At 46.0% G+C, this 12,212-nt stretch overlaps 1 protein-coding gene across 5 annotated transcripts in view; it reads right to left on the bottom strand.

Annotated features, from left to right (window-relative positions):
* The window catches only part of DOCK3 (dedicator of cytokinesis 3), a 282,465-nt gene that overhangs the window by 74,254 nt on the left and 195,999 nt on the right, over positions 1 to 12,212 (bottom strand). For all 5 annotated transcript variants that reach the window (XM_066613546.1, XM_066613549.1, XM_066613547.1 and 2 more), the window contains 5 exons: positions 10,794 to 10,888; positions 5,430 to 5,505; positions 3,382 to 3,482; positions 2,569 to 2,627; positions 807 to 955 (listed from right to left, as the gene is read on the bottom strand). In XM_066613546.1, the coding sequence (XP_066469643.1) occupies positions 807 to 955; positions 2,569 to 2,627; positions 3,382 to 3,482; positions 5,430 to 5,505; positions 10,794 to 10,888 (480 nt within the window). The remainder of the gene's footprint in view (positions 1 to 806; positions 956 to 2,568; positions 2,628 to 3,381; positions 3,483 to 5,429; positions 5,506 to 10,793; positions 10,889 to 12,212) is intronic.

Genomic DNA, 12,212 nt, shown 5'->3' with positions numbered 1-12,212 from the left:
TGTTTCCATAGGCTGGAGCACGGACAGCCTGCACCATCTCAGTCTGAAGTCTGACGGGGGGAGGGGGAATTGGGAAACACTCCCTGGGTTTTTAAAACAATCCCCTCTGTTACTACCGCACCTGCCCCTGTGTGTGTGTGAGTGAGTGAGAGAGGCTCCACCTTGCTGCATGTGTTCTGGCTACAGAGGTTTTCCACTCCCCTCTTCAGCCTCTCTGCTGTCTCAGGGGCTCCAGGAGTCTTACTGTTCCTTAGCAAGTGTTCTTCCATGACTCTTCCATGGCTGCAGGGTTATTTCCCTGCCAGGGCTATTTCCCTGCCTTTTTGCAGTGTTTTGGGCTGCCTGGAAACTGAGCAGATGCCAGGCCAGCACAGGCAAAGGAGGCAAAGGTGTGTGTGACTTTCAGTTCCCCCCACCTCATTCCCCTTGAGACAAATCTGCAGATAAAAAATCCGTGGATAAATAGGTTGCACCTGTATTGTCTTGTGAGCTCCCAGAGGCAGCAGGTGGGCTATGTGATTCAGGGACTAGATGGGCCCTTGGCCTGATCCAGTAAGGCTGTCCTTGTGTTTGTATGAGTTACAAATTGATGGATAGGAGCCTGTTGCGTACATAATGTGTGTGTGTGTGTTTGTGCACATGCACACACACAAATAATAAAGGCTTATATTAGGTTGACAAATGCTTAATGTTTTCAAAGCAAAAGGCTTACACTTTTGTTGATTTACAGACAGAAAGCTTTCATCAATAAAACTACAATAAAGGAGGAAATAAGGGCAACATTGCAAAAGCTAAAGACATTTTACCTGTTTGAAATTGCCATTTTTCCTCTGCTCCCAGTCCATCATGTCATGAAAAATGGGGATCATAATGTTCCGGACCTCTGGCTGTGGGACCAGAGTGACACCAAGAAAGGGACCAATCATTCCCGGAATAAAATGAATTTTATGTTCACCTGGATAGTAGAAAAATATGCATTTATTCATAACAATACCTTACCGTTCCTTCTTGCCGTCATTTTGAATTGGCCATTACTGAGACAACTTTTAAAGTATTCATCATAAGTCAGGCAGTGTATACAGCAAGTCATTGGCTCATCTTTTAAAATAATAAATTATTTGGCACTTTCTGTTCTTCCAATCCAATGTAAATCCCTGCATGGCAATGCAGTGGCACTAGAATCGGCTATGCTGCAACCTGCAGGGGATTTTTGGCTGCTGGAGATCTCCTTGGGGTAAGGGAACATTTGTTCCCTTGCCCCAGGCTAAGCCCCAGCAGGCAGAATGTGTGCCAATGACATCGCCGGCACAAGTCTGCATTGATCTATGAGGCCCAGGAGGGAGTTTTGGCTATAATGCATGCTACTGCCACCAATCCATCTCCCTCCCAGGCCCAATCTGCGCCCTCCGCTCCTGTTGCTGCCTCATTCTGCCCTCTCCCTACTCAACCCCGTGCAGCCCTCCCCACACCCTCTCCTGGCCTTGCTCTGTACTTACCTGCTCTGGTGGGACTCCTGACAACCACCAATGCCAATGGGAAGGCTCTGACCTTTCCACCAGCACATCTGGGCTTTGTGCTATTGCAAAGCGATTTATGGTGCTTCTGTAACAAAGTGCACTGGCGGAACACACGTTCCATTGGCACAGGCCCTCAGGATAGGGCTATGGGAAAGGTGGGATATAAATCATTCCAATACAAGAAAACACTGGACTAAAATTTGGTTTTGTGAGAATGTGCTAACAGTGTCTTTGGTGCGACTATTCTCTGATTTTATGGTACAGCTCATCTTATTGCTGCAGTTACATATTGTTTTCCAAACACAAGAGATTATCTTCTTATCTATGTCAGTGAAGCAATTCTAGGAATTGGGTTTATGAGAATATTATTTTAAATAGAATAATTACCATAATATAATAAAAACAAATGTATGTACAAAAATTAAGCATATCTGTACAGATTTAGTGGAGCCTATACGGTTGTGTAAAGACTAAAAGCAGTACAGCTATATTTCAGCTATAAACAGTGCAGTCCTATGCTTTAATCCACTATCTATTATGTAATCCATTATGTAATCCCTGGTGTGCTCCCTGGGGCATTTGGTGGGCTGGTGTGAGATACAGGAAGCTGGACTAGATGGGCCTACGGCCTGATCCAGTGGGGCTGTTCTTATGTTCTTATGCTTAGATCCAAACTTCCTCTTATGTGAAGAGAAAAGGCTCTTCTGTCTATTTCTGCTGTACTGCTTCAGTCCCATGCACCCTATCCCACAACCTTCTGGGGGATTTCCTGACACTCAAGTATAGCTTTCAGAGAGAGACAAATGGGAGGAGAGGACGGCAATGCCCCATTGCATGAGTGGATCAACTTAGGATATAACTATTGTTATTAGAGAAAATAATTTCAAAGAAATTACACATCTTAGCATGAATTCTATGAGCCAGTGCAGATGCAATGCCAGATGATCCCTTAATTATGATGAAGAGATAATCTAGCACTATGTCTGAATCACCCCATGGCATTCTTCCATTAAATTCAAAACTTAAGAAAAAAATTGAAAGACAACCTTACCTAGATTCTGCCACATGCTGAACAATTCATATGCCATCATTATACGCATGTCACCATACCTGGAACAGCACAAATATGACCTTAGCAGAAGTAAACAAAGCAACTGAATGTTTCAAAATTAAGTGGGCATTTAAAACACAATAACTTTTCTCTAACAGAGAAAAGAGTAATATTTGAATAATATTTGAATAATCAGAGTAAAATAATCAGAATAAATCTAATGGTATTTGTTTATATTCTCCTTTCTAATTCTTAGATATAAAAAATAGTGGGAGATAGAGGGCGCAATCCAAACGTGCGCTGGAGCAGGCAAGCCAGAAGCTCTTCCCCTTACCCCTGGGTAAGCGCTGCATACCTCAATGGTCTACTTGGACCTACGCCACCTCTGGAGGTGGCGCAAGTCCAAGGGGAGTGGAGTGGCTTCCAGCCTCTCCATTCTCTCTGGGGATGGGGGTTGGGATCTGGCATAACCACTGGGTCCCAGCCCTGCCCCCAGCTCCCTGTGTGCCCGCCCCCAGGGCTGCCCATTGCCTGCCCTCCCCCCACCAAGAAACGCCCCCTCCTGTCCCCCACGCCTACCTTTGCCGCTTCTGCTGGCGTGAGTGCGCCAACACAAGTGGCAGTGCGGGAGCCACAGCGGAGGCTTCTGCCTGACTCCACACGTCCCGCACATCGAGGTGCAAATGTGCCTTATGGCATGTTTGCGGCACTCCAGGGCCTCCTATGCCAGCATAACTGCTGGTTAGGATTGCGCCCATATATGCATTATTATCAACACAAATACCTGAGGTTGAAAACTAGGTATGTTCTTACTTGTCCAAAATCTTTTTACGCTTCACTGGAGTAACAGTTTCTAACTGGAGGCTGGGTTGATTTATAAACAAAACTGACAAACTGAAATAGGAGTTCCAGACCTAGAAGGAAAGTAATTAAAGAATAGAAGATACATATCTTAATAAAATACAAATTCAGTACTCATGTTCCACAGAATGCTACAAATATATTTTACATCTGAAATTACTCATTCTTTTAAGAGAAAAAGAAAATGTATATAATAAATTACAATGGCCCAATCTCAAAATAGTAATCCACAATAGGTGTTGTTATGACAAGTAACACACAGAAAAAAGTATCATAGGATCATTAAAAAAGCGATTGAGAATAAGATAGCCAATGTTATAATGCCATCGTACAAATTGATGGTAAGGCCACATCTGGAGGATTGGTCCTGTTCTGGTCACCACATCACAAAAAGGATATAGTGGAACTGGAAAACATGCAGAAGAGAGTAACCAAAGGGAGTAATCAAGATTATTACTAAGTGGGTGACCTCCTATGAGGAAAGGTTACAATGTTTGGGGCTCTTCAGTCTAGAAAAGAGGTGACCAAGTGGGGAAATAATTTTGTAATATAAGATTATGCATGATATGAATATTGTGAAGTTCTCCCTATGCACAACACTGGAACAAGAAGACACCTGCTAAAACTGACTGGCGGGAGAGTCAGAATTAGAGTTCCTTTTGTGGAACTCCATGCTACTGTATGTTGTGATGACACCAAGCCTAGATGCCTTTAAAGGGAATTGGACAGAGTTATAGTGGAAAAGTCAATCTCTGGTTGCAAGCCATGATGACTAGATCAGCCTCCAGGTTTCAGAGGGACCCCGCAAGATGCAAGGGAGTGACAACAGGATACAGATACCTTGTTATCTTGTATGCTCCCAGAGGCATCCAATGGGCCTCTGTGATATGCAGGAAGTTGAACTAGATGAGTCCTTGGCCTGATTGAACAGGATTCTTCTTATGTTTTTAAGTGAATCTGATGAACCCCATGAATTACAAGATGATTCAATTGTATTGTGCATTTGTTGGGGTATTTACCATGCCATCACACTTCTTTCTAGGCACAGCAGTAAGCTAATGGCAAAGGACATATGTAATTGGTTCTGTTCTGTTACATTTATTGTATTGATTGCAACCATGTGGCGATTAAGAGCCCGATCCTGAGCTCCCAGGGTGCACGGCTTCGGCGGCACCGAAAACGGCTGCTGCTGCATTCTGTGTGTCTCGGGCAGCCGCAGGCGGCACCTCGGGAGAAGGGGACTTTTGTCCCCCCAGATAAGTGAAGTAGCCCCGCAATAGGGGGGACTAAAATGGGGTGAGGTAAAAGCATTTGTGTCAGGCAGCAAGCCCCACAAAACCGTTCAGGATCCAGTGGAGCAGAGCTCCACCGGTCCCTCCCTCCCTTCTCCCTCCTCCTGACATGCCTCCCCCTGCCCTCTCCCCGCCACACCTCCTCCCCATTACACCTCCTCCCTGTCTCCACTTACCTTACTGTGGCTTGGCCGTCTGTGCGACGACCGCCCGCCCGGCGCTAAGTCTTGCAAACATGCCTTACGGCACATTTGTGATAGTGTGCGTCGAGCCCAGGATTGGGCTCTAAATTATTTCATGATCACTATATTGCAGATGAAGAATGGGTTAACCTTTCCACTATGTTGTTTCCCAAATCATATACAGTATATACACCCTCCACTGGCTGCTATTAACTACAGAAGGAGAAAGAGACAGGTACTAGAACTGAACTGTGAATATAGTCTTATATCCTTTTTCAGAGCAGCAGAAAAATTCTCATTGATTGGAAACTGGAACACATGCCCATTCAGCATGTTGTCTTAAAATTTTCAACTTGCTTGCAACCCTATAAAACTTTGATGCTCATTTTTCATTACATGACATTAAATAATTCAATAATAAATTCATATATAAAATGCACATTGGTTCAAAATACATGCTATTTTTGAAAACAGATATGATTTAAAAATCTAATAATATGTTAAAGAGTATAAAGACATTCTTTACCTTAAAATCAAAGTCTGTTTCTGTGAAATTCTTATGCAGTGCAGGGGACAGATATTGAACTGTTGTAACTATTATACTGCAATAACAAAAGAAATCATGTTGTAGAAATGTTTGTATACAAGTTATGCTTTATTTCATATTCCGCATTCAGGGTGAGACTCTGTTTTAACAAACCCGGTAAACGATGGAATAGCAATCCCTAAGCATCCATACTTTATCGTAGATTTTTAAATATCTAATTTGTAATGCCAGCAGAGACAAAGAACAGTTTATTTTATCACTAGAAACATAACACTGGTTTATTGACTCATTGGTTGTAAGCTACCCAAGGGACCATCTACGTTAACCCCCTAAGAAAGCCTAGTCCTTAAACTAAACCATCCCAGGGAGATTGAAGACCCAATTATTTCTTGAAAATATGTTCCTATAGTTTTTCAAGGCAGCTTTCAAGTTCTGGAGTGCTTCTATAATCAGGAAGTTCTCTCTAATATTAATAACTTACAACTTCACTACTAGAGTTTAAACCCAAATATAGTTTAGATTTGCAAACCTGGGTGCTTCATTCTGACCAATTGCCACAAGCACAAGTGCTGCATAACAAATTATAATGCCATTGTACAAATCGATGGTAAGGCCACACCTGGAGTATTGTGTCCAGTTCTGGTCACCACATCTCAAAAAGGACAAAGTGGAAATGGAAAAGGTGCAAAAGAGAGCGACTACGGGTGCAATCCTAACCCCTTATGTCAGTGCTTTCCAGCACTGGCATAGTGGTGCCAATGGGACATGTGCCGCATCCTGCAGTTGGGTGTCACTCCTTAAAGTAAGGGAATGTTTGTTCCCTTACCTCAGAGCTGCATTGCCCTTATGTCAGTGCCGGAAAGCACTGACATATGGGGTTAGGATTGCGCCCTAAGATGATGCTCATAAGGATGGCTGGGGAACCATGAGGAAAGGTTGCAGCGTTTGGGCCTCTTCAGCCTAGAAAAGAGGTACCTGAGGGTGGACATGATTGAGCCTTACAAAATTATGCATGGGAAGGATAGAGTGGATAGAGAGATGCTCTTTACACTCTCACATAACACCAGAACCAGGGGACATCCACTCAAATTGAGTGTTGGGAGAGTTAGGACAAACAAAAGAAAATATTTCTTTACTCAGCGTGTGGTTGGTCTGTGGAACTCTTTGCCACAGGATGTGGTGCTGGCGTCTAGCCTAGACTCCTTTAAAAGGGGATTGGACAAATTTCTGGAGGAAAAATCCATTACAGGTCACAAGACATGATGTGTATGTGCAACCTCCTGATTCTAGAAACAGGCTATGTCAGAATGCCAGATGCAAGGGAGGGCACAAGGATGCAGGTCTCTTGTTATCTGGTGTGCTCCCTGGGGCATTTGGTGGGCCACTGTGAGATACAGGAAGCTGGACTAGATGGGCCTATGGCCTGATCCATCGGGGCTGTTCTTATGTTCTTAAATTAAGGGCCCAATCCTATCCAACTTTCCAACACTGATGCAGCCATTCTAACAGGGCGTGCATTGAATCCTGCTGAGGAAAGGCAGTCATGGAAACCTCCTCAAGAGGGCTGCATTGGTGCTGGAAAGTTGGATAGGATTGGGTCCTAAGTTCCAACTTCTTTTTTCACATTCCAATGCCAAGAATTATCTCCCATCAGCTACCAGAGATCAGGTGCAACTTCTCCCACTGGAGAGCCATTACACATTTTGTGTGCTCTTGGAAGGACAGGAAACTTAGCTAAAACTCCTTCCACTCAGAATTTTTTTTAATTGTAAAAAAAGTCCTATCATGAGTTCCTGCTCTGAAACCAGAACTTTGCCATCTCTCTCCCTAGCAGAGATGTCCATGTTGTGCTTTAAAAGTTTTTTCCCCAGTAGAAATCACTCCAATCCCCTGTGAAAGTTTCTGTGCTGCTGAGTGGTCTTTTCCATCTTGCCATTTGCCAAAGAGCACCTTTTTACTCTCTTTTTTCTCCCCTGGAACCTGGAAATTCATACTCAAATTCTGCCCAGAATAGAATCGGTAATCTCTCTCACCACTTTGTTCCTTTAACAGTTCCTTCTCTCAGCACCACCCCAACCAAAAACTTTTCCACCTTCTGTCACCTTCTCTAACTAATTTCTGCAGTCCAAATGCAGCTATTCAAAAGTAATTTTTCCATTGACAAACAGAAAAGGTCTGTATGCAAAGTACCTGAAAGTAATTGTGTCTTCTACTTATGTTACTTCAATAAACGCTATCTTCTTTTGAAAAGCTCAGTCTCCTGGTTACTGGTAGTCTAATGTTGAGGCATTTTGAGGTTGTTCTGTACCACTCACCCATGATAACAATCCAAAACTGACCAAACAATCCAAACACTGATAAAATTGATCTTTCACTCAATTAGCATGTAGATTAGTGTGAATGTGTCTGTGCATGCCACGGGTAGGGATATACATATGAATGTATGAAAAATTTCATACAATGTTGGCAACAGATGAACTTGGCCATTTAGCTGGGATAACCCACAAATAGGTGAGAACTGATGCCCAAATACCATCTGGATTCCCTCTTTGACCCCCCATCAGTCCTAAAAGCTGGCCACCCTCTGTATTCCTTCTGCCTTTTCCTTTCCACCTTCACATGCTTGTGCCTTTTCCTGGTCCCAAACCATTTTATCCCCTGTCAGTCTCAAGTTTGTTACCACCTTCTTGCTCTTTTCCTCCCCTTTTCCTTCTTCATCACTCCTAGTTTCCCCTCTTGTTCTACTTTTCCCCCTTCTCTTCATTCATTCCATCTCTTCCCATTTCTACTATCTCTGACCTCTGTGCTACCACTTCGTCCTTCTCTTCCCCGAAGGGTGCAATCCAGTCCCTTGCACCAACCCAGGCAGGTTGCAAACATGCCATAAGGCATGTTTGCGCTTCCTTGGGAGTCAGCAAGGCCGGCGCACAGAGGTACACTGGCCTGTGGAGGCTAACACAAGCCTCCGTGCTGACTGAGGCAGTGAGCCTTGCGTTGGCTCAGCTGAGCTGACACAAGGCTCCGTGGTGGGCAGGAAGGAGGTGGGGAGGAGGTGGGAGGGAGGCATTCTGGGGCAGGGGGAGGGTGGGCAGTGGGTGGCCCCGGGGGTGGGCGGGCAGAGAGTGGAATGCAGGGCTGGGATCCAGCACTTATGCTGGATCCCATCCCCCTTCCCAGGGAGTTCAGAGTGGCTTGAAGCCGCTTCGCTCTCCTTGGACATGGGGCCACCTCAGTAGGTGGTGCAGGTCCAAGGAGACCCATAGGGGCCAGCGTGCCAGGATGGGTAAGCTAAGCCACTTTGGGCCCGTACCCTGCACTGGATACAGTGCAAGCTTTTTGGCTTGCCTGTTCCAGCACAGGGTAGGATTGCGCCCTAAGTCTCCACCTCTCCCTCCCTCCCTCTCTTTCCATCTTCTGTGTCTCTGCCCTGTCTCCTTTCCTTCACCTTGTCCTCTCAGCTTTCTTTCCCCCTTGTCCTGCAACTTCCTTCCTTGTCCTACTCTCCTTTCCCTATTACCGCTCTCCTAATCTTGGCTGGCTATGTTGCTGTCAGACTCTCATAAGAATGGATGCCTCATGAGGTCAGGTAAAGTACCCAGAAGTCTTGCCCCACTGTGGCGAGCTGCAGAGCTTCTGTTGGTTGCAGCTCACAATGTCATAAAGGGGCTGGGGTTAATAAAGTAGGATTGTGAAAGATGATCTACAGCAGCATTTCTCAACATGTGATACTCATACCATTGGTGATACTTGAGGTGGTGTCTGTCAGTACTCATGGGAACTCCAGACCTCTGGCACGTGGCAGTAAGACCAGCAATGCTACACAACAAGCAGCAGTAGGATGCTCAGCAGTGGCGGATCTAGAGGGGGGCATGCGGGGCAAATGCCCCAAGCGCCAACCCTCTAGGGGTGCCTCCACCAGCCTTGCCCCCAATTGCCTTTTTTTTTTTTAAAGCAAAAGAAGCCAGCACTTCCACTGGCGGCTTGCCTTGCGTAAAAAAAAAATTATCCATCCTGATGGAGGAGGGGGCAGGCCAGAATCAATGGCAGAGAGGCAGTGAGGTGCTGCCACTCTGACAGCGATTCAGTGCCGGACTGGACTGCCCCCCTCTCCTCCTCCTAAGAGAGGAAAGGGGTGCCCTAGAGTGTCAATGTGTCAGGAGTCGCAATTCCCAAGGCACTGTCTCTCTAGGCCACCCTCACCTCTCCTCCTATAAAGGAGGGGCAGCGACCTGGCAACAGCAAGTCAGGAGCGGTGCTGCTCTGAGGGCTGCTCCCCTCCCCTTCAAGGGGAGGAGGGCGGTGCTCAGAGCAGCGGGGAACTGCACCAAGAATGGCTATGCTCCTGCAGCTGCTCTTGGCATGGTTTCCAGACCTGTCTGAGGGCCACCTCCTCTTTTCCCCTTTAAGGAAAGGGAAGGGGTGCACTTCAGAGTGGCGCGGAAACAGCCTCCTCCGATTTTGGAGAAGACATGTGCCACTTCTCAGGCCCCCACAGAGCCTTAGGCGCCACTTGCAAGTAGTGCAAAGGGCTCCACTGGAGAGCTTTGGGGCCGCAGGAAACAACGCCCAGAAGGTGAGAACTGCCTGCCTCCTGGAAATGGAACTTGTCTGTCATGGGTGCCCTTCCAGTGGACCCTAAATGCTTCGATGGATCCTTTTGCGCTGCTTGCAAACAGAGCCGAAGGTTCCTGGGAGCCTGGACTTCCTTCCCCATGTTTTTCAAAGGGGGAACAGAGGAGGCAGCCACACGGAAGAAATTGCGATGACAATGACATCACCACAATTACTTCTGGGTCAGGGGTGGCAAAGGCAGAGGTGGCCCCGGGTGCAGAAAAGTCTGGAACCGCCTCTGAGGCTCAGCTTGCTGGGCATGCTCCAGTGTGTGCATTTGATGCACTTGAAAAAAACCTTCACATCTTCCCTGAGCCTCTTATCAGTGTTTATTGCATCACATCTGGCCTCCCTATCTGAAAGTAACTGGTGATGACATCATTGCCAGTTACTTCTGGTGGTACTTTCAAAAGGTGGGCCATGCAAAGTGGTACAGCGGGGATAAACATTGACAAACGCTGATCTACAGCTTCAAGTTAGGATGGGGAAGCTCATAAAGGAGAATAGCTAGTAGCTGGCTCTCTCCCCTAAGGCAGGGAATCTGCACTATGAGGAAGGGTAGAATATCAGGAAAAGTTATGATCTACTTCAAGATTGAGTAAATTAATTAATACATTGTAGTTCATTTTAATTCAAAGTGCTTGTTTCATATCTTTAATTAGGGTACGTAGGTAAAAATTATCATTCTCAGAAAAGTTGGAATGGCTTAAATTGAGTCTGCAATGCACTTACTTGCTGGTGAGCAACCTCATCACCATCCAATCTCGAGGAAAGACACTCATCTTCATCAGATTCCGAAAAACACAGAAAATCTTCAGCAGAAATTCCTATCACAAAAGAAGAAAACAATAATCAGTAGCTATAGTTGTAGGCAAACAAATTTAGATTTGATACAACAAATTATTTCTTTCTTTTCATTTTTTGTTATTGCTACACAGTAGATAACATGATGCATGCAGCACAATGGTGGCCAGCATATATACAGGTGCTATATGTTCCTGCAGAGGAAGAAGTGGCCTGCAGACTTGGGTATGGCAGAGAGTCAGATCTAGATTCCTACTTCTTTCCAGTTCTGCACTGCAGCCTGTTCTCCAGCTCAGCAGACTAGAGGCAAAATAATAATGTGAAGCTATATATATTCTGTAGCGCACTTTAAAGTAGCACTATCACAAGCTTTGGACTTAATACATTTATCAAAAAGTAAGCTATCCCTGGGATGGTGTATGTGGGGAGCCAAGTGTACATCTGAAGGAAACAAAATTCCAATAGAATAGATATGTTTTTCAAGATACTTTTTTGTGCTAAAGTATTGAATAGAGAAATGCAGTTCAACAAATAGGAAAGAGTAGGGTTTTTCAAACTGTGGGCCATGACCCACTTGGTAGGTCACAAAGCAGAAACTGACATAGAAGGAAAATGCATGGAGAGCTAAGGAAAGTGAAACTGAGTCATGTCATGCATTTTCTCATAAGTAGGCCAATGTGCCTTGGTTGATTGGAAAGGGCAGGCTGAGAGGAATCCAATGCCACCAGAATGGTTCTGAACCGATGAACGTAGCCCCCCAAAAACACCCAAGAAGGAAGTACCTCCCTCCAAGCTGACAAATATATTGAGCCCTATGGCAAGTGAAACTAAGGGTGCAAACCTAAACGCCGTAAAGCACGTTTGCGCCTCCATGGGAGGAAGCCGCGTTGGCGCAATGTAGATGTGCCAGTGTGCAGAGGCTGGCAGAAGCCTCTGTGGTGACTTCCTTGCTGCCACTTGTGTTGACGCGCCAGCGCCAACAGAAGCAGGAACGGTAGGCGTGGGGGACAGGAAGGAGGCGTTTCTGGGCGGGGGGGTGGGCGGGCGACGGGCGACCCCAATGATGGGCATGCGGGGAGCTGGGGGCAGGGCCAGACTGGGACCCGGCAGTTATGCCAGATCCCAACCCCTGTTCCCGCGGAGAACGGAGCAGCTTGAAGAGATGGCGCAGTGGCAGCGCAGTGGCAGCAAAGGAGATCCTTTGGAGTGAGCAGCCCTTACCCAGGGGTAAGGGGAAGAGCTGAGCCACTGCAGCCACCGAAACTGCATTGGATGCAGCGCAAGCCTCCTGGCTTGCCTGCTCCAGAGCAGGTTTGGATTGCGCCTAAGCTACATAGTCGCATTTAC

This window comes from Tiliqua scincoides, chromosome 2 (assembly GCF_035046505.1).
Source record: "Tiliqua scincoides isolate rTilSci1 chromosome 2, rTilSci1.hap2, whole genome shotgun sequence".
NCBI lineage: Eukaryota > Metazoa > Chordata > Lepidosauria > Squamata > Scincidae > Tiliqua > Tiliqua scincoides.
This window is presented reverse-complemented; position numbering and strand designations above follow the sequence as displayed.